Source organism: Ictalurus punctatus, chromosome 6 (genome assembly GCF_001660625.3).
Source record: "Ictalurus punctatus breed USDA103 chromosome 6, Coco_2.0, whole genome shotgun sequence".
In the NCBI taxonomy this organism is placed as follows: Eukaryota; Metazoa; Chordata; class Actinopteri; order Siluriformes; family Ictaluridae; genus Ictalurus; species Ictalurus punctatus.
The window spans coordinates 9,841,195-9,865,028 of NC_030421.2; the positions used below are offsets into that span (position 1 = coordinate 9,841,195).

General features: G+C 36.0%; 1 protein-coding gene across 9 annotated transcripts in view; it reads right to left on the reverse strand.

Annotated features, from left to right (window-relative positions):
* Positions 1–2,886: 2,886 nt before the first annotated feature.
* Positions 2,887–23,834, reverse strand: part of lrch1 (leucine-rich repeats and calponin homology (CH) domain containing 1) — an 89,357-nt gene continuing 68,409 nt past the window's right edge. For 3 of the 9 annotated variants that reach the window (XM_017479412.3, XM_017479409.3, XM_017479416.3), the window contains 4 exons: positions 19,834–19,943; positions 19,588–19,725; positions 19,227–19,304; positions 8,163–13,130 (listed from right to left, as the gene is read on the reverse strand). In XM_017479412.3, the coding sequence (XP_017334901.1) occupies positions 12,849–13,130; positions 19,227–19,304; positions 19,588–19,725; positions 19,834–19,943 (608 nt within the window). In that variant the 3' untranslated portion in view covers positions 8,163–12,848. The other 6 variants (XM_017479414.3, XM_017479413.3, XM_047158699.2 and 3 more) reach the window with 3 other exon arrangements.

A 23,834-nucleotide genomic window follows, 5' to 3' on the forward strand; every position in this document is an offset into this window, starting at 1 on the left:
TGTTTGTGTGCTTTTGGGATCACTGTAAGGGGCCTCTAGTCTAAAGACAATTTAGACCATTGGGTAATAGACTTTATACTACAGAAATACATGAATGCAGGCATGGAATTTCCTTCTATCACCTGGGCTAGTGAATGTAATGGACCTTAAAATGTATTTAATGTAAGGTTTTCAGCTCTGGTCGTAAAGACCCATTGACCTGCACATTTTGGACTTTTCCCTGCTCCCAACACCCATTTGATCCAAGTAATGGAGGGGCTTTATATTTAGCTGATCATTTGGATTAAATGTGTTATCATTCAGGAAAATAAGAAGCTATTTCAGGGTAGTTGTTCCCCAGATTACAGCAGGACCATCACTGAGTTTACAGTGGTCCTTGAGGTCCAATTTGTTCATTCATTCACATGTTTGATAAGCATTTGGTCAGGTTTCTGTGCTTCCAGAATCTATCCTGGGACCACTCGCCAAATGGCAGGGATACACCCTAAATGGGATACTGGAAGTGTGAGGCAGCATGTGGTCCAGTTATACACTGTAAATAAATTTGGTGCACTATTCAATTTAGTTCTTTTGCTTATGACTCACTCTCTGCTGCTGTGGATGGTACCCCATGGATACCCTAAATATTGCACTGCTCAAAACAGTTAATGCCCAAGACTTACTCTTTCTTTAGTGGATAAATGTGATGACTATGATGTTCATCATGAACATCCTTTCAACTCGATCAGTAGTTCTCATGTCATCTTAGGGAGTTTTTCCTCACCCTTGCCATCTCTGGCTTGCTCATTAGGGATCTAAATCTGCATTTCTGATTTCTGTAACGCTGCTTTGAAACTGAATTTAACTATTTAAGAGAGAACTAGTGAAAAGTAAAGGCATAATTTAGTAACTTTTTGTGTTGTTACAATATTACACATTATAGATAAAGATGTACAGTATACACATCGCTGGCCATCTTCCATATCTTACAAATGTTATGTGGTTATTTTATAAGGTGCAAGTGCCTGAAACAATACTGTAATATTTAGCATATGCTATTATACTGTTTGATTTAAAGCTAACTAGAGCTGCAACAACTAATCCATAAAATCGATAATTGATTATGAAAATCGTTGTCAATGAATCTCATTATTGATTAGTTGGTCTGCTATATTTACTCACTACGTTACTTCTGTTTCAAAAACATGCATGGAGAGTAAATACTAAAGTTGTGTCCCAAATGATGTACTATACACTTAAACTGTGCACTATGTACTCTACTGTCTAGTGCAGTGTTTCTCAACCGATGTATGTATGCATGCATTCCTTCCTTCCAAAGTAATGGACATAAGCAAAAGGGTGAAAACATTACAGTGGAACCGGGCACGACACACGTAACAAGAATGAAAGACCAAAAATGGATGTCTGGAGTCCTAAATTGGACTCCACTGGAAGCCAAACGCCCAAGAAGACGACCTAAGGCCAGGTGGGCTGATGACATCAGAAAGTTCGTTGGAATCAATTGGCAACAAGGGGCACAGGATCGTAGTTGGTGGTGGCATTCAACAGAGGCCTACGCCCTGCAGTGGGCCGAGAACAGCTGAAGAGAAGAGATATATAATATATATAATTTGTTAAATGTATCAAAATATATTTGAATGAGATGTTTTAAAATTAACCAATTTGGTTATTAGCGTGCATTCACAAATAGCACGTTAGCTGTGCTGATGATCGTTCATTGATGGATTTATTGTAAATTTATTTACAAATGAAATGATAATTTGCAAAAATCTATGTGTGGTAGACAAGTTCAAGTGTTGCATTGATGGATAAAAAGATAATTCAGAGAGTCAAATAAAATGTAAAAAATAAAATATTGAAATGTTTTGATTCAATTTTAAACGTCCAATGTTAATATTATTAATGTTAAATATGAATAAAATAAAGTAACGTATAGAAATGACTGTTTATATATATATATATATATATATATATATATATATATATAAATATATACATATATATATATATATATATATATATATATATATATAAATATAAAATATATTAGTTTGCACGACAGCGATGCACGAGCACAAACTTATGTTTGTATCCAAAATGCTCCACTGTGCTCAAGGGCTTGGGGAAACTGGTGTGAGTTGCTTAAAAGGTTTAGTTTAATTCCAGCTTATTTTCATTATATGGTGTATTTGCGCGCTTGCAGTGTAACTTCTGTCGTTTATTATACCGGAAGTGATGTGTTCATAACGAGGCTGCGTTGCTCCTCAGTCGCGGTGCAGACGCGCTGATACACCGTGGGAGCGCGAGTAAGATCTGTAATGTCTAATTAAAACAGTATGATCAAAAGTAAAAGACAATGAGTAACAGAAACCATAAGGTGCAGTGAAAGGGAGTTTTATTAATTTTGGACTGTAGTTTAATTCCTTGCTATTTATATATGTATTTATGCATTATTTTTTTTATGTACGCAAAAAAAGTTCTGAATTAAACCACAGTCCTAAATTAACAATAGATATTCTGGTATATGTCTGAGTATTGGGTTCTTTTCAGTCTTATACAACTGGACAAACAGTTGTGTAAAGTTTTAGTCTGAAGTTTATATTTGTAACACTCAGTTTGTGAATTGTATTTTAAATCAAAAATGGTACTGAAAGATCCTCCCCCCCCCCCCCCCCCGATTAATTGATCAACCGAAAAAATAATCGTTTGTTGCAGCAAACTAACTAAATATAATGAGATTCAGCTTTTATACAAGGTAAAATATATTTAATGTAAAAAAGAAAATACAGGTGGATATACACATTATATACAAAAGTTGAGGCAAACATGCGACAGTGAAAATGAGCTACAGTACATTGGGGGCAAAAATCAAAGACCAACACTGGATAGAAGAAGAAGAAAAAAGTACAACCATATTTAATACAAGCTTTTTACAATTAAAACAGGTATTGAAGAAAAGTATAAAACTATAGGTACTTTCATTCAGCAGGTAACAAAAATATCCCATTCTTAAAAAAATATCCACTCGTATCAGAATTATAAATAAAAAAATCTGTGTTAGATGGTATTGATTTTAATACCATTTTGCTTACTCGTCACACTACTCTTGCTATTTTTCAGCCAAAATATAAAAATCTGTTTTGTACATGACACAGTCAATAAATTTAAACTCTACTGGTTAAATTAGTGATCCTTTTTAAGATTTAAAGTCTTATAATTCATCTTGTGTTGGGAAAAAATAAAAACAAATTGCACAATTGTTGCTTGCTTTTGCAAAATAAACTTGCTAGCTTTGCAATACAGAGCACGTCTTTCTCAACCTGGTCTCATGAAAATTTGTAGGTTTTCCCCAACTGTTTACCCAATTTGTTTCTGCACTGATTTAATAGTTTTATACAAATTGAAGCCATAATTAGAAAATGCTTAGAAAATGCATAATTAATTTTCACAAAGTTTTTGCACAATAAATATATTTGTACAAATACATTTGTAGGATTAATCATGAGTGAGTGATTTTCTGAAATTTCATGCAAATTAAGTTCTAACTGAATGTACAGCCTCTAACTGCCCTTAACATTCCAAACATTTATTGAAAAAAAAAGTCCTGAAGAAACAGGAGAACTGTGTCTGCCTGTCCATCTGTCTAGTGTCTCTGAAAAAACTGTGCTTTATATTAAGTCATGAATGTTCATCCTAAATGTAACCAATGAACTGGACCATAGAAATTCTCGAGACCATGTGATTATAGCTCAAACTTGGAAAATAATGTCCCTGTTTTTCTATTTCATATATATAGTAAACATTTCAATATTGTGTAATACTGCCCACATCCTGTCAAACTGTAGAAGTGGTATAGCTAATTTCAGTGGATTAAGTAGTAAAGTGATTGCGAGGCTTTGTTAGCTATATTTTCTTCATCACAGAGTTCTGAATTTACTACTACTAAAGGGAAAAATATGAAAGACCAGTTTATTTGTACAATACCCAATAATAATATTAGTGCAATGCTTGCATAAAGTATAATCTGTCCTGATTATTAGAGGAAATTCTGTTTTTAACACAAAACGTTGTTAGTGTAGTTAGATATAATGGGTATTATAGTTTAGTTTAGTAAGGTACGTAGGGTATGTTGCCATGTATGCAGGAGTTTGTGATCAAAGTCTTTTAACTTAATAGATATGCATGTGCAAATATAGGATTCAAACATTATTCACAACAAATAAAAAAATATACTTACTTAACAATCTATTACTCATTTGCTTATGAAAACTCAAAATTATTCTTTGTGGTACAAGGAAATACATGATATAGATTTATATAATAAATTTGAGTTTACATATTGAGATTTTCCTTAGTTCAATGCAAATAAGGTATGATGCCGTAAAGCGAAAAATACAAACGACTGGCTCGAATCCTATGGTGCATGTGCTCTGAGATTACTTCAGTTCCCCACTAATGACTTTAGTTCCGACCTGCAATTGGTTCCCAATTACTGTTTGATGTACAAAAAAACAACAACTTATAATGGTGGTTTCATCCTGTCATATTAGACCTCTCATTAAATGTGTATAGGAACATTGGGGAAAACATTAAGCTTGAAAGGATGTAGCATAAATCATTGGTGCCGCAGGTAAGTGTATGCAGCTAGTGCAGTTAGCTTGCTTTGCTTTTATATATATATATATATATATATATATATATATATATATATATATATATATATATATATATATATATATATAAAAAATCAATAATCAACCATCTTTCAATCTTTCATAGGAACTAAAAAAACAAACAGCTGAAGACAGTGCACACCCACAAATGACAACAACAGTCAAACAAACTACAAGCAACAGGAATGACTTGTCCTTGCTAGTGTGAAGAGGGTTAATCAGAAAAGAACAAAAACATCCATTCAAGCATGATTCCAAATTATGTATACAGTCTAAAATGCATATAATTACTCCCACTCTTCTAATAACATAGGTGCAGACAAAATCCCAAACACTCAGTATAGTTTATAGCCATACATATTACTCTGTCCCCCTCAAATGTACATTATTTAGTTGTCAGTTAATAATCATGTTACACTTATTCCACCACATTGCACACATACAGTGGAGCTTTAAAGTTTGTGAACCCTTTACAATTTTCTATATATCTGCACAAATATGACCTAAAAGATCATCAGATTTTCACACAGGTCCTAAAAGTAAACAAAGAGAGCCCAATTAAACAAATGAGACAAAAACAGTATACTTGGTCATTTATTTATTGAGGGAAATGATACCATATTACATATCTGTGAGTGGCAAAAGTATGTGACCCTCTAGGATTAGCAGTTAATTTGAAGGTTAAATTAGAGTCAGGTGATTTCAATCAGTGGGAGGACAATCAAGTGTGAGTGAGCGCCCTGCTTTATTTAAAGAACAGGGATCTATCAAAGTCTGATCTTCACAACACATGATTGTGGAAGTGTATCAAGGACCTTAGAAAAAGAGACATTGATGCTTATCAGGCTGGAAAAGGTTACAAGACCATCTCTAAAGATTTTGGAGTACATTCAAGACAATTCTTACCCTCCTCAGGAGTGATTGACCAACAAAAATCACTCCAAGAGCAAGAAGTGTAATTTTCTGTGAGGTCACAAAGGAACCAAGGGTAACTTCTAAGCAATTGAAGGCCCCCTCACATTGGCTAACGTTAATGTTCATGCGTCCACCATTAGGGGAACACAACAGCAATGGTGTACATGGCAGGGTTGCAAGGAGAAAGCCACTGCTCTCCAAAAATAGCACTGCTGCCCATCAAAGTTTGCTAAAGATCACGTTTACAAGCCAGAAGGCTATTGAAAAAATGTTTTATGGATGGATGAGACCAAAATGAAGTTTTGGTTTAAATGAGAAGTGTTCTGTTTGGAGAAAGGAAAACACTGCATTCCAGCATCAGAACCTTATCCCACCTTTGAAACATAGTGGTGTTAGTATCGTGGTTTCAGCCTGTTTTGCTGCAGTTGGGCTAGGATGGCTTGCCATCACTGATGGAACAATGAATTCTGAATCCTATTACCGAATTCTAAAGGAAAATGTCAGGACATCTGTCCATGAACTGAATCTCAAGAGAAAATGGATCATGCAGCAAGACAATGACCCTAAGCACACAAGTCATTCTATCAAAAAATTGTTAAAGAAGAATGAAGTTAATGTTTTGGAATGGCCCAGTCAAAGTCCTGACCTTAATCCAAAAGAAATGTTTTGGAAAGATCTGAAGCAAGCAGTTCATGTGAGGAAACACACCAACATCCCAGACTTGAAGCTGTTCTGTACTGAGGAACGGGATAAAATTCCTCCAAGCCGATGTGCAGGACTGATCAACAGTTACTGGAAATGTTTAGTTACAGTTATTGCTGCATAAGGGGGTCACAACAGATACTGAAAGCAAAGGTTCACATACTTTTGCCACTCACAGATATGTAATATTGGATCATTTTCCTCAATAAATAAATGACCAAGTATAATATTTTTGTCTCATTTGTTTAATTAGGTTCTCTTTATCTACTTTTAGCACTTGTGTGAAATTCTAATAATGTTTTAGGTCACATTTATTCAGATATATAGACAGTTCTAAAGGGTTCACAAACTTTAAAGCCCCACTGTACATATGATGGACTTAAGCAGAGAAAAGACAGAAATAGTTTTATATTCTATAATCTACTGAGGTCACACCTCCCCTGAGACATCCAAAAGGTGTGTGGTGTGTAATGTTAACGAGCCGTTCATGTCCTCACTGCTCATTAATATACACACACACTGCCTGTCAAAAGTTTAAGAACACCTAGCTTTTTTTTTCTGGTTGTTTGTTAAATTTTTTTTTTTAAATCTCTCTCTCTCACTCACTCACACACACACCTTGATCTGATTCCAGCAGAGCACCTGGACAGGATAAGGTTAGGTGACCAGGAAGGCCATTCCACTCCACACAGCACTGCCTCTCTAATTCTCCAAATATCACTCTGTATGGTTTTAAAACAATCTCACTGAAAATGGAACATTACTCAGGAAAAAAAACTCAAATTTCTCTCTTTCTGTGTGTGTGTGTGTGATAGAGGGAGAATGAAAGTGAAAACTGTCTGCTCGCGCAACTTTTTTCCTGTGTCCAATGAGATCCCATTCCCAAAGCCCATCTGTAGTCTCAACCAGATGCTGTGTTAACCTTTCTGTCAAACTTTCTTTAAAAAACAAACAAAAAACAATAGTGTGCCTCTTGTTCCTATTTGTATATCTGTTTAGATCCCATTATCTGTTCAGTCCAAATAATGTATTCATATTCAATTACATCTCTTCTATATACAGTATGTGCTCTATCTATCTATATGTATGTATAAATATATATATATATATATATATATATATATATATATATATATATAGAGAGAGAGAGAGAGAGAGAGAGAGAGAGAGAGAGAGCGCACAGACATACATACATATACAGTCCAAAGGTCTAAGTTCATTACTAAGCAGTTCTTTTTTTTCTTTTTTAGATCAAATTTGGTTAAGGTACATTTTTCAAACAAAGGTCTGTCATTATTCACTGATATTGGTTAGGACTCATAACACACAGAAGAGTGTACTAATAGAGTAATAGAGTCACTATCAGCATTACAAGAACAATTAAAACTGCGTGTTATTAACATAAATTCACACCATTTGATCCATATACATAACAGTACAACAATTTAACAGAATTGACTTGGGTTAGTTTGTAAATAATGCGTGGAATAAAATAAAATGATGAACTGAGTAAACTGTAGTAATGGACCGAGACCTTTTTTTTTTTTAAAAAAAAAAAAAACCCTACTCTTTCTTAATAAATAGATATTAAATAAGGAATGTTTTATCCATGTGTTCACCTCTGGACTATGAGGCTAATAAACGTTGACTGGAAAATTTGCGTGCATGTCAGATATCAGGATAGAAAATTATAAATGTTTCATTAAGGTTCATCAAGGTTATGAACAATAGCTAAAACAGGGTTCATGTGAAGAGGTTCTGTTTCACCGAGGCCTCGTCCAGCAGTGCCTGAACGGTGATACCCACTTTCACTAGTCCCTTCTCCAGAATGTGATGAGGGAGACACAATTTGTCCTGTAGTATAGAGAGAGACAGAAAGAAAGAGAGCATGGCAGAGAGGGATACAGAGAGACAGAATAGGAAAAAAGAGACACAATGATTTAAAACACAAATGGACAGACAGATTATGGCACAGATATAAATGCATTATTACTATAAGAATAAACACTGGGATGCTATTTTAGTAACACACACTTGTACACAAAGTGGGCAAAGGACTGGGGAACTGCTCATAGAAGGGTCTTCTTCATTTGTACTATTTTTGTACTATTTTATTATGAAATAACATTAGGAAATATTCAGTACCTAAAAAACAAATGAAAACTTTTAATTTCTTAAAAGTATATTTAATTACGTTTTTGCACATTCTTGGTCTCATTCAGCGTCATGAACGACCTTAACCCAGCAGGGTTTCTTAAACTTCCCAAATAAAGCAGAGCGTCTCACTGCTTCTCTTGAATTCTAAATGCAAACTACTTGCTTTGGGAAACACTTTAAGTAAAAAATAAAACACAAAACAATACAATTTAATTAATAAATGTGTGCATTTATTTATTATTTTAACTATTTGCATTTGTTTTAGAAACAAATTTCAACCATAAGTTCTAACAAAGAGTTTAAGACAATGAAAAATAAATATATATTAGGTACTTGCATTGATGATACATATTCAGAGTCCCCATAATGACCACAGCTCCAGGAGCCAGCTACCGAAGCTTTTTATTTATTTATTTAAAAAAATAAATTAATAAAATTAAGGGTACTTCCTGCACTGAAAAATCAGAAAAACGTGTAGTGACTGTAAACTTTATTGTAAGGAGTTTTAACTGGGTTATAACTCAATTATAAATCTTGCATGGAAGCACTACTTGTATTGTTGCTTGTATTTCCTTATTTGTAAGTCACTTTGGATAAAAGTGTCTGCTAAACGAATAAATGTAAATGTCATATGTAAATGTAAGGGGTCCAAGCACTAAATCAATGCAGTCAGTAGTGATGCTTATGCTTATATTAGGGGTCCAAGCACTGATGAGACAGGGGACCACAACTGATTTGAACTGGTTTTTAGTTGTAAGGGTTTGGTAGAGACTTTAGTTTTCTGTTTTATTATAGGTGTTCAAGCACCAAAGGGACTTGATAGATCATCAGAAGAGTAAAGAACCATAACTGTTAAGAAGAACCAGTGCAACATGGTACAATGAGTTTGTAATAACCAGGGGACATTGACAGCGGAATTAAGATCAGGACTATAGAAAAGACTTATATAAATATAGCACAACAGAAAACTACACTACACATAGAGGGGTACATTTCAGAGGCAGTACAAATAATGTGTAAAATAAAAATGCCAGTTGTACCGATTGTACTTAATTATAGCAAATGAAACACAATAAAAAATAAATATTTTTCTGGAGCTGACAGAATTTGGAGGCTGACTTCTTATACTCAAAGACAATTATGACATAAACAGACTGTTCTTTCTACATTTAAAAAACCTGATTGATTTATATAATATTGATTGATGTAATACTTATTGTATTAGTTCATTCGCTTCTCACAGACCAACATCTGAGATCTCTGATACGCCCCAAAAAACTCAAACCCACACGAGACGAACCTCAAACTGTACATTTATTTTCAGCCTCATTCGTTTTCAGCCTCATAAACTACAAAAGCCTCACAGAGCCTTATATAACATTATAGATGTCAAACCAGCAGAGTGAAAACAACACAAACCAAAGCAAATGAAATCAAAAACCACCTGCAGCCATGATGATTTCTCAAAATAGTTCTAATTATATTTCTCAAACAAGATTCTATCATTCTTCACTACTCTAAGTCCAAAAATAGTGTTTTTAATGTCTATAAGCTGTAAGAGCTTTAGCCATAATGTACTTGAAAAGAAATTAAGAAAAAATGCGTAAATACTCACAGTTCAAAGATTAAAAATCTCTGTTTCCCCTCATTCAAAATTTACATAAATATATTCACAAAGATTTCACAAGTGCAAATTCTCGTGGTGGCTTCCTTTTAACAAAGTAATCCAGCCCTACCCATACTACAAACCTGTTTTCAGCACACCCGTGACAATTTCCCCTCACCATTGTGCCTTGTTTGACTACTCAGTATGATGCTAAGGACTGTTCCTCAATTTTAATATACCAATAGTTTGATGATGAATCAGGGCAGCATCCTTTTGATTTGAGAAACACAATTTATTCCAAAAGCATATAGTAAAACTAGCAATAAAGTATAAACAAAGAAATAGCAATCCAAAGATTTAAAAAACAAATAATAATAATAATAATAATAACATTTGTCCCAATTGGATTTTATTATTCCAACTCCCCTACCTGTACTACTGTTGAGGGAGCTGCATTACTACGCTAGCTAATTTGCACGCTAATATGTTTGTAGGACAATATGACTATATACAGTTTAAAGAGAATAGACAATACAAAATCACTTTAACTCCAATGTTGCTGCTATACAGCTATACTCATTGTGTTTGTAACAGTTGAGATTTATGTGAGGAAGCCAGCAAAGTTGCGATCAAAAGAGTATTAAACCAAAGAGCACGCTTCTGTATGAGCATTGTATATGAGATTAGCCCTTCAATACAAATACTACACTAATGTACCATTACATGATATTGCACATCTGAATTTTGTTTTTGAAATTTACATAAATTGTTGAAGACCTGTGTGATTAGTGTGGTTTCCACCCCTCCTGTTTAATGTAATATTGTAACTGCACAACATCAGAATAGAAATGTGCCAATTGTAAACGTTGCCATACAGATAAACAGAAGCTAACAGGTTATTTGGGGGCGGGGGTTACTGTAACATGTCTCTTTATCACTGTGCGTGTTTGGTAAAGTGCTTGTGATGTGAACATTTTGTTACTCTTCTGTAGAATATTCAACAGCAAGTAATGGAAACACACGACTGCTAAACTGAAATGTTCTTCAGCTCTAATATAGATGTTAATCATAACGAGACCAACATTTTTAGAAGAGTAGCTAATAAAGAGATTTATCTGAAAACAGTTTGGAGATTGAATTATTGGAAATATGGGACACATGATTTTTTTAAATTACTGGTTTACTATAATTTAGAAACATTTAATGTCTATTAAACATTTAACACTCTCTTCCCCCTCAATGTGTCTCTGACTGTCTGCCCTAGAGTTGTGGCCTCTGTGTCTGTCAGTCACAATTAAGGAGTCATGGCCTCTGTGCCTGTCACTCACAATGAAGGTGGTGTGGCCTCTGTGCCTGTCATTCAAAATGAAGGAGGTGTGGCCTCTGTGTCTGTCACTCAAAATGAAGGAGGTGTGGGCTCTGTACCTGTCATTCAAAATGAAGGAGGTGTGGCCTCTATGCCTGTCAGCCACAATGAAGGAGTTGTGGCCTCTGTGCCTGTCACTCACAATGACGGTGTGGCCTCTGTGCCTGTCAGTCACAATAAGGCAATGTGGCCTCTTGGTCTGTCACTCAAAATGAAGGAGGTGTGGCCTCTATGCCTGTCAATCACAATAAAGATTTGTGGCTTCTGTGTCTGTCACTCACAATGAAGGAGTCATGGCCTCTGTGCCTGTCAGTCACAATAAGGCATTGTGGCCTCTGTGTCTGTCACTCAAAATGAAGGAGGTGTGGCCTCTATGCCTGTCAGCCACAATGAAGGAGTTGTGGCCTCTGTGCCTGTCACTCACAATGAAGGAGTCATGGCCTCTGTGCCTGTCAGTTACAATGAAGGAGGTGTGGCCTCTATGCCTGTCAGTCACAATGAAGGTGGTGTGGCCTCTATGCCCATCAGCCACAATGAAGGAGTCATGGCCTCTGTGCCTGTCAGTCACAATGAAGGAGGTGTGGCCTCTGTGTTTGTCAGTCACAATGAAGGAGATGTGGCCTCTGTGTTTGTCAGTCACAATGAAAGAGGTGTGACCTCTGGAATGTCAGTCACAATGAAGGTGGCATGGCCTGTGCATCTGTCAGTCACAATGAAGACGTGGCCTGCGCTGTCAGTCACAACGAAGGAGGGCAGCGCCTCTGTGCCTGTCAGACACAATAAATCACACTAACCTCAATATAGCTCCGATTTTAATTAGTGGCTAATCAAGTGTCAAGCATTGATTCATTTCACAGGAGAGATACAATTCCAAGTTCTTGGCTGATAATCTATATTTAAGATAAGTGGGAATTTTGCATTGACAAAATGCATGTGTAAATTAACACAATTAAACTTATGGTTTGGACAGTAGGAACTGGCCATGCAAGTTTCCAATTTAACCAGTGTTTCAATCCACAACTTAGATGAGAGTCCATATATCCTGCAATGCTTATTTTTATTTTTACTTGTCCTTGCAAGTGACATGTAAACTCCACAGAAATGCATTTAAATTCCACACTTCCACTTTTTATTCGCTGTAAACTTTTTTTAAAACCCTAATCTGCAATATCATGATTGTGCAACCTGCAGTCGCATAACAAAATATTTATATGCTAATTACACTCAGATAACCAGAAAAAGACGATCTCTTATAATGTTTTACCGCATTTTTTTAAATAAAAATGAAGCGTGCTGTTGTGCCAATAGCACAAATGGAACATGTGCAGTATGGATTGAAAGGATGGTATAAATTCAGGGTAATTGCATGTGCTATCCACAGATTGTGTATTAGTGTGTGTATGTGTAACGTAGAGTGTGAGAATATGTGTTATGTCAGTTCGCTCCAGGTGTAGGCCCCAAACAGAAGCAGCAGGCAGAACAGATGCACCAGACTCGACCCAATCAGATCCCAGATATGCCAGGGAGAGGACTGATCCTGACAGGGACTGAGGCTCTCGCTTTCCACTTTTTCTCTTTCCTCCATTTCTCCAGCCATCGCTCCATCTTTGTCCTTCAATCCCTTGTTCTCCAGTGACACCAGGGCTCGGACCGTGCCCCGGACCGGCCTCAGCGAACACTGAAGTATGTCGTATGCCGAACAGAGAGATGACTGAGAGAGGAAAGAGAGACATGTGGAGGGAGGGAATGGGAAGAAAGGAAAGGAAAATATATACAAAAAGGGAAAAAGAAATAACACGAAAGAAGGAGGAGTATGGGAGACAGGTGGAGGATGTTAAAGAGAAATGAAATGAAAGAATAAAAGCAGAAGGAGAAGAAGGGTCATCCCAAGGCCAACAGGGATAAACATGGATGTGGGTTTGGTCATGTCAGAATAGAGGTAACATGCTAACATTTACATTCTGTTCCAAGTTAAAATAATCCATTTTACAATTTTACTACAAATGTAAATACTGAGCAAAGTTTCTCTGTTTTTTTTTTTTGTTTGTTTGTTTTGTTTGCCATTAAAAAAAAGTTGATTTGTAATGGCAGCCCCTTTCCCTCCATCTATTATTTACACTCCCACCTGGGAGCACACATACTATCAGAAGCTGCCCCAATCAGTATTTATGTTTCTATTTCCATAAATACTATCAAACACAATCATATTTATTACAGAGTGAATGCTATTTGTAAAAAATCAGAACGCCAAATTCTACAAGCAGGGTTGATGGTGCAGAGCGGTTGCAGGAGCGGGTGATTACACACAAGAGTAAAAGCAGGAAGCCAGGTAAACGGTCTGCACTTATATACTGCTTTTTTAACTTTAGTGGTTCCAAACACATACTCACACACCAATGGTAGCAGAGCTGCCATGCAAGGCACTAACTTACCATCGGGAGCAACTTGGGGTTCAGTGTCTTGCCCATGGACACTTCGGCATGTGGAGTCATGTGGGCCAGGAACTGAACCACCAACCCTATGATTAGTGGACAACCCGCTCAACCACCATAACCACAGCCGCCCCAGGTACTGTACATCAGTTTAAAGCCAGCTATCAATACACGTCATTAGGCATGTGCCAATATTAAATACCATGTTAACCTACTAACCGTTTAGGCACTAACTGTGTAACCTGTAGCTCTTCTCATTGGGCAGCATTTCAATAATAAATTAGGTTCAGTCCACTGTCACTTCTATACAGTGCTTGAGAAATGCATAAAACTACCACAACACAAGACAAAATCCGACAACACAACAAAATAACTGAGAGAAGTGCCTAAATTGTGGGCTGTGGAAAAACATATGCATTTACGTACCTGAGAGTCAAATGACAATCAATAATGAATCATTTGTACTACTTAAACTATTAATGCCTTTTGTGTGTGTAAGTGGACGTTGGTGTGTGAATATTGATGTGGAAGGATGCTGAGTGACAGGATGCTTGGGTAACTGTCTCTGCAACCAGTATATAAACTGTTTGCCTGTCATGGTGGGTAGAGATAGGTGGGGGTATACTATGTGTATGCTCAATCTCTCCAAATTATTTGGCATAGATGTGGTCTTCTGAAATACTGATTTATAAAATTTCTTGCACAGAGCTTTATTGAATATTTAACATGCTGTGCAAATGTCTGTATTGGACATCTTGAATAACATCACTGGTGCTAAGTAAGGAATAATACAAGGGAAAATAATCAACAATGGGGTAGTGCGATACAGCCCAACACACAGATACTTATCAACGATTTTATTTTATCAATGAAAAAGACTTGGTGCTTTTCAACTGCGAGAAAATGACTTACATATTAGAAAGAGTACATTAATATAAACATGTGGGTTGGAAATTCATCAACACCCTCAACTTCTTTATGGTATAATGGCTTTAAATTATACAGAGCACCTCAATTTACTCATGTACAGACAGGAAAGCGATCATGTACACATTAGGCTGAAACAATCTTCATATTATTAATATTTTGATGGTCCAGGCTGTTTATTCAATAAATCACAGAATTACACTTGGTGTGGCATGCAGTATTAACAATAAAAAACTTCTCATCAGCCCCAAGGCTGATTTTGCTGCAATTGATCAATTTGTTATGTCATTAAAACAAATACATCAGTTGTATTTGTATGGGTTTTTTTCTCTACAGCAGTAGCAACCTGAGGAATTACTGTGAGGAAACATTTACATTGTTATGTCTCTAAATTCTGTAGTGTTAAGACTTTGTTTTTTTTTTGCATTATGGTAATTTTGTACTGTTATGCATCTCTAGCATGCTCTACATACCAAGCTAACCAGTGCTAGCTACATGTCCAGTCACAGAATGTTAGCTAGGTGAATTTAACTATGAGCAAGACTTCTGGTGATCAAATGCAAATGTGACTGTTAGTCAAAATGTTAAGAAATACTTGCTATGAGGCACACAGTTGCATCGCCAGACAGTGTTGGGTGTTAGGCTTGTGCGACAGAATTATATTAAAGTCCTTCTATGATAGTAAAATGGGAGATGAGCCATATTTTCATCTGGAATAATAATTTTTAGTTAATTGGTTTACGCAATATTTTAAAATGGAAAATCGCAAGTAAGGAAAAATCAATATCGCACAAGCCTAATCAGTGCATTTCCCAGATATCGCTTCTATGAGGGCACAGGCCATGCTCCCTTAAGTTTGGTACAATTTTTGTAATTTTGCCGCCCTTATGTTGCCTTACAGATGAGGGAGGCTTGATCTGAGGAAGCACAAATGCTGTGTAAAAATGCTGCCATGCCAAAATATAACCCAGTGTTAGTGACTGAAATGTACTATTGATTTTGAGTATCCTAAAATATATATTCTATTACTGGCACATGCCTACATCTGACCAGATCTTGAAAAAAATAAATAAATAAAAATCTAAATAAAAGTGAAAATGAACAAGACAAGCAACAAAAGTACAAAACGCTTACTTTTCAATGCTCACATTACACCAAAATCAACTGAAAGAGTAAGCCCTTTAACTTTAAAGCCCTCATCCACTTCCACTCAAAAACTATGACTATATCAGGTCATTGCAGGGGTGTAAGGGGCCTAACACAATTGACATCAATAGACAGAAGGGTCGTACACCCTTAAATTCTACAGATCTGTTTGCTAACTGGCCAAAAGAATAAAGTAATAATGCTGTCATGTCCCAAACAGGACATAGCAAGCCATGTGTTCTAATTTAACAATATTACATATTTGTAGCTTCCTGTTACTCTTTTGAAAAGTGGATGAATTCTGTTCCAAAATTTAACAGTGATGTTGAATCGATCCCTCAGACCGCCAGAGTCTCATGTAACAAACTTCATTTGAGCTAATATTAGAAGTGTTGGGATGACCATTAAGATGGTGCTGGAGTTGTTTAAGCAAGACTATTATTATATATTTATATTTATAATAATCATTTTGGTATGATTCATGTTGTATAAAAATTCTAATTCAATTAGTTTTCCTGAGGAGTGAAAAGACAGCCAGAAACCAAAGGATTGATAAAATGTGGGAAACATGTGGAAAACATCATTACTTACAATTTCACTTTACCTCATTGCACTTAACCTCATAGATGTTATATAATTCATTAGCTGTTGGATGCTTAGTGTAACCTTGGCACTAAGTAATGTTGTTTTGGAATAATAAATCATGCCTCCTGGAAGTATAAATGACAATTATTTTAATATAAATGGCAGCGTTTTTTATTAAGGCTTACAAACCGTGAAAGTATTAATTCGGAATTAATACATTATTCCATTTCAAATCATCAACACCTGCATTAACCGATCATCATTCATACCTTTAATGAGGAAAAGTAAGATTAAAATTCAGCAACATCTTAATGAGCATGCTTGAGGTTGTTAACTGGCAAAATTCAAAGCTCAGGCTGAAAAGGATGTTTTAATATTTGTACCTGGAGTTTATCAACATTTAGGAAAATGCTGAAATATGTATTTTTGTTTAGATTTTTTTTTTTTTTTTTTACTAATTTATGTACCTTTTTAGTAATGGCCTGAATAAACAATAGTCAGTTCAGGTATATTTTGTCTTTTAAACAAACATCAATTAATATACATTAACTTGCTTTAATACTTTGTTTATATTATTCAATGATCATGTTTAATATTTGTTACTGGTAATTAAAGTTTAACCATACAAACCATGAGTACAAATGAAGAGAATTTAAAAAAAAATCTCTTAATATGATATAAATATTAATTAGCATTTACATGGCCTGTCAAATTTTATATTAACTAAACTGTCTCCATTTAATTTCGGTTCACATTACTGTGTTCTGAACTAATCATTCCTGTACTGGCAGCTCTCAAATGCTACATTAGCATCGTAGAGAAGGATTTGCCTTATGTGGTTTCTGAGTAGACTAGACATGAATCTGTCCCTTATCCGTAAGCATTCTTAAAACCTTCTCCAGTCCATCCAACAATCATACATAAAGATACTGCTTGTCTCTCTCCAATAAATAGTTCTGATTAACTCCTAGAAGTTTATTTATATGTTAAGTAAAATGATCCACTGCACAAAATGTAATATTTGCACATTTTATATGTTTAAAAAATAATTTCAATATACAATAATTCTGTTTAAAGCTCAATTCTTAATGTAAGTATACTTTCTAAACATTCCACTTTCCAACTCTTTCTACTCAAATTCCGACTTCATAGAAGTCAAAATACAAACTGTCAATGCCTCTGTCCCTGTCCCTGCACAGAGAAAAGAGAAAGAGAAGCTCTTGGCTGGAAACTGGTGCAAGGTAAATTTCCAGCATCACTTGATTTATATAGCACTGTGCAAAATTCTTACATTTCTTAAAATTTGTAAGGTTTGCATTTATTAAATAAATTCACTATAAATAGCAGTGAACAAAAAAACGAATCAAATCAGTGGGTCATATTTAGACTTGGTGACGTAAATCCAGAAGTTAAATCAAATTTACAGAGAGAAATTATGCATGTTGAGAGCTGAGCTATACACTTGCTCAAGTTGATATTTCAGTGCATAGTGAGAATTTAATACCGAAATTGCATACATCAGTATTCAGACCTCAGATGTAACTCTGGACTGTAAGCCGTGTTCAGTTATGTGAGAGTTTGTGTAAAACAAAGGCATGTCTCAGTTACTTAAGTGCATTTTTCTTATATTTTTCCAGGTCTGAAGGTAAGTGCTTGTATTTGAAGGCAGTGGCCTAGATGCTCTTGGTGCTCGAAAAAAAATCTAGCAACCTCAGACTCGTGAGCTACACGCAGGGGATTTGCATAATCTGAATGGGGAGTGCTGAATGTCAATTTGGCCCACCTATAAATAAATGTATATCTCTATTTTGTTATTCCATGAAACTGTCTGTACAAACAGATTTATTTGTCAAGCAATGCCACCTGAGATGGAACATAATTTTAACTGTTGGTCAGCTGCTCTAGCCTGGTAAGTAATCAAATTAGCATAATTTAGACAGACAGACAGACATACACACACGCAAAAGCACTCAAGGTGTGATGGAAAAAGCCATGACAATAAAACATGTGCCGATATTCAATTTTCATATTACAGTCATTCCCTAGTCTTTTATTGTTCTTTAAAATATAACAATGATATTTAACTAGTTAAAATAATTACATTACATTCTGTCTGCATGTTATTTTTCTAAAATTCCTCTTCTTAAAACTCTAAATCTCTCAGAGAAGGCAACATGTGATGCTCCTTCTCATTTACCCAGGACATTTACCCATAAGCATTTTCATCAACACTGTGATATATATCATATAGCTCATTATCAAATAGCTCATTTTCATATAGCTCATTATCATGTAACTCATTATCATATAGTTCATTATCGGCGCATGCATGAATGCACTGATGAGAAAGCACTATGACTCCAGGATGAGGTGCAATTAGAGCATATGTCTCCTTTAATAGTTAGATGGGGAGTGTGTGTTAGAGGACATGGGGAAAACGTTGTGGGTTCCCAACCTCAATATAAATCTCAGCTGTGGGTTTGGCTTTGAGTTATTGATTAATCTTATACATTTTTCTATCGCCCCACCTCCACTGTCAATCAAATAGCAATTTTCTTAGAAATAGCGCATGTGTGTGTTGGTGGATCAGATTTCCAAAGCTTGAATTCTCGTTATTCTGTCTCAAAATCTGCAATGTATTTAAACAAAACTTGTGATAATAGCTCGGGCTATTTAACCTCTCCATTACTCCCTCTACAGGAATTGATGTCACTCACCTCAGGAACACCAATCTTCCTGCAAGCATCCAGGAAGTTCTCAACATTCCGGCGGCATTTAGCCATACTGAGCCTGGGCTAGATGATACCAAAAAAAAAAGAATGTTAGAAAGCAAGTGTGTATGCGAATGGAGTATGTGCATGTGAATGTATTTAGCTCTTTTGAAGGGAAATGTGTTCATGATTATAGGGACACATTTTTACATTGTGGGCCAACAGGTCCCTATAATTGTTTTTTTTTTTTTTTTTCATTTATATAAAAGAATACTGCTTTTATGTTAAAAAAAGGTTTCCTGGTTCAACATCATTCAGTACAAGTACTCCAGAAAGATTGTGTGTGTTTGTGTTCAGGGTAACGCACTACTGCTGGTGAAGGAACGTGGATGCTAGCGACCGAGCGTGGTCTAACGTGATTGGCTAGATGACAGAGCACCACCCCATCCATGAGCGAGGAGCCGAGATCTTCAGGAAGCACAACCTTCAGTCTGCTCTCAATGCTCTGAACAGCACACACATAAATACACAATATAAATGTGGACCATTACCGAGTAATAATTGGTGTATTTGATGAGTGTGTGAGTGTGTGTGTGTGTCTGTCCATGTTCACCTCTCGTAGCTGCTCCATGAGCTCCAGCTCCTCTCTGAGTTGTTCCATCTTCCTCCTCATGGTGAACTGAGGATCCACTGATTCTAGACTCTTAGGAGTTCTCAGGAAAACTGTCAGAAAGCAGAAACAATGGTCAGAACACATGCACACACAATTTTTGTATTTTGTCATTTACACAAATGTGCAAGAGTAAAACACGACAGTGGGGAAAGGATTGAGACAAATCATGGATCACCAATAGCAACCAGCCATCTGAGAAAAAAAAAGTTCAGCCAGTCTGATGCCTTGGGTTTTGGTGACAATATATGTTCGGATTTTCTTTTCAATTTTTTTAAAGTAACGCTTTATTTTACTATATGATAAGTAACTGGTAATTAATTGGTAAGTAAGTAAGTAGTAATTAACTTGCATTTAATAATGAAATTAGTGGTAAGTAGCAGGTATCAGATAATTTCACCCCAGTGTGTATTTACTGAATTGGTTTGGTAGTGCATGTCATTATGAGTATGTGAGGTTAGTCCTTAATAAAATTGATAACTCAAAGAAAACGCAACACTCAAAGTAAAATATTGCTGAACTTTATTACAAAAATAAACAGTACTGACTATACCATGAAAATGTACTGTACTTTTTTAAAGAAATGTTAAAGTAAATAAAAGCTATACATCCAAACTGAACCAAAAAAGTAACCCCCATTGGCCCTTATCTATCCTGGCCCCCTTATAATCTCCATTCCTGAATTGGGTACATCACTCTCCTCTGCAGGAATAGCTAGTGTGTGGTGGGTGTTCTGGCGCACTATGGATTCCGTCACATCATCCAGGTGGATGCTACACACTGGTAGTGGTTGAGGAGATTTCCTCCCCTCATACAATGTAAAGTGCTTTCAGTATCTATAAAATTTGAGGAATTATTATTATTATTATTATTATTATTATTATTATTATTATTAAATAGAAACATCCAAAATGAATCAAAAATCACTTCAAATTAAACAATAGAATTTGTCAGTGATAGTTTTTATTTCGCCTATAGAGGCCGCTCTCGTGCTGTATAATGACAGTGGACCATTCTCAGCTGCACCTGTGACAGACGCAACCGGATTTTTGCTAATAACCAATTGCAGGAACTATCAAAACCGATCAATTGTTCAACCTCTAGTCCTTAGTATCACTTACACCCAAATTCCTGGATTTATACCATAATAACTATGTACTTTCAATACATTTCCAACTTATAAGTGGGGGAAGTAAGTTGAATGCCTCAACATTTTTTTTCAGTAAATATATTTCCAATGAGGCTATTCACTTGAAATTTTCACCAGACATCAGTTTTAACTCAAGAAATCTGCAAATATAAAGAATTCACAACATTAAATTTCATAAATAATGTTGTGTGAAATAAAGTGGAATGACAGGAAAAGTGTTGAACATGCTAAAAAAAAGCAGTTCTCCAAGGCAAGGTAAGGCAAGGAACCAGCTGAAATCCATAAGTAGTTAGAAAGTAATTATGCCTCCTATCTGTGCAAATTAACATCAGCTGGGTCAGTAAATTGATGGGTCTATCAAAAGGCTTTTCATTATCAAGGTGTCACACAAGAAACATCTCATGACGGGTGAAAGCAAAGAGCTCTCCCAAGACCTTCGCAACCTTACTGTTGCGAAACATATCAATGGAATTGGATACAGACATTTCAAAACTTCTGAATCTTCCATTAAGCACCATTGGGGACCTGCATGAAGTTGGCCCCCCACCCAACACAAAACGTCGACAAAATAGTCTCAATCATTTGTGCTGGTTTGTGCCCTAAAAATTTTCTTTTGTGCTGCTTCGGTTTTGGAGATATTAAAAGAATATTTATAGGTCATTCTATAATTCAATGTCTAATCTTTTAAAAACGGAAGCAGCACAAACGAAACTTTTATCGGCACAAACCAGCACAAACGAAGCACAAACGATTTAGACCATTTAGTGTGAATTTGGGGGGGCTGAGTGAGCCCAGAATGACCTATAAATATTCGTTTAATATCTGCAGAGCCGAAGCAGCACAAATGAAAATTTTTAGGGCACAAACCAGCGCAAACGAAGCACAAACGATTGAGACTATTTGGAATTAACTTGGAGCATGTGGGGGGCTGGTGACGTCACCGCACCGTAATTCAATGTCTAATATTTTAAAAACGGAAGCAGCACAAACAAAACTTTTATCGGCACAAACCAGCACAAACGAAGCACAAACGATTGAGACTATTTGGAATGAACTTGGAGCGTGTGAGGGGCTGGTGACATCACCATAATTCAATGTCTAATATTTTAAAAACGAAATCAGCACAAATGAAGCTTTTAGTGGTACAAACCGGCACAAACGGAGCACAAACGATTTAGACTATTTGGAGTGAATTTGGAGTGTGTGGGGGGCTGAGTGACCCCAGAATGACATATAAATATTCTTTTAATATCTCCAGAACTGAAGCAGCACAAAGGAAAATTTTTATGGCACAAACCAGCACAAACGAAGCACAAACGATTGAGACTATTTTGCCGACGTTTTGCGTTGAGTGGGGGGCCAACTTCACGCAGGTCCATTGGTGCCATTATTCGCAAGTGGAAGCAACATCACTCCGTCATAAACCGGTCACACACACAGAGTTCCTCGCAAGATTTCTGACCAGGGAGTCAGAAGAATAGTCAGAAAAGTAGCCGAAGAGCCAAGGACCACTCAGAAAGAGCTCCAGAAACACATGGAGTCAGCGGGTACCATTGTCACAGAGAAAACAATAGGCAATGCACTCCCCCGCCATGGCCTCTATGCATGCTCAGCCCACAAGACTACATTACTAAAGAAAAGGCATGTCAAAGCTCGTTTGAAGTTTGCTAACACATTTGGAGAAGCCTATGAAATACTGGGAGAGTGTATTCTGGTCATATGAGAGCAAAATTTAACTTGTTGGATGTCATCTACACACCATGTTTGGAGAAGTCTGCACATCACCCTAAAAACACTATACCAACAGTGAAGTGTGGAGGTGGAAACATGATGGTGCGGGGCTGTTTTTCATCATATGGTACTAGCAGACTTCATATAATTGAAGGAGCGATGTATGGAGCCCTTTACTGGGAGATTCTTAAGAAGAATCTGCTGCCATCCACCAGGATGATGAAAATGAGACACGGGTGGACCTTCCAGCAGGACAACGATCCAAAGCATACAGCAAAGAAAAGTCTCAATTGGTTTCAGAGAAAAAAGTCAAGGTGTTAGAATGACCCAGTCAATAACCTGACTTGAATCCAATTGAACAAGATTTAAATACAATATGTTTATTGTAAAATCACACCTGAATACTGTGGCCGATTAATTTATTCATACAGGAAGTGTCTTGAAGCTGTCTTTACAAACAAAGGCTTCTCCACTAAGTATTAAATAAATTTCAGTTAGCGTGTTCAATACTTTTTTTCTGTGTCATTCCGCTTAATTACACATAACTTTATTTATGGACTTTGATGTTTGGATTTCTTTATATATGTGGATTTCTTGAGTTAATATCAAAGTCTGGTGAAAATTTCATATGAATAGTCTCATTGGAAATATATGTACTGAAACAAATATTGACACGTTCAATACTTATTTCCCCCACTGTACATACTACTTCATGAGTAATTATTGCCTTATAGCACAAAGTACTACACAGTAAAATCCCTAGTGTTGAATTAACACCCAGAGTGTTTATATGAGTCCAGTGGACTTATATGAACACTGTAGGGTGTGAATTCAACACCGTGAGTGTTAAATCAACACTGGTGATTTTGCTGTGTACTAAATAAACTGGATAGTTTTCACTATTTAAAATGATCTTTGGTATATACCAGAAAATACAAACTAGTTACCACATTCTTACTTGTTACATTCTAACTACTTCCCACTTACTTACCTATTAATTACCAGTTATCATATTGTAAAATAGTGTGACTAAAATAAAAAAAACATTATTTTGTCATTTATT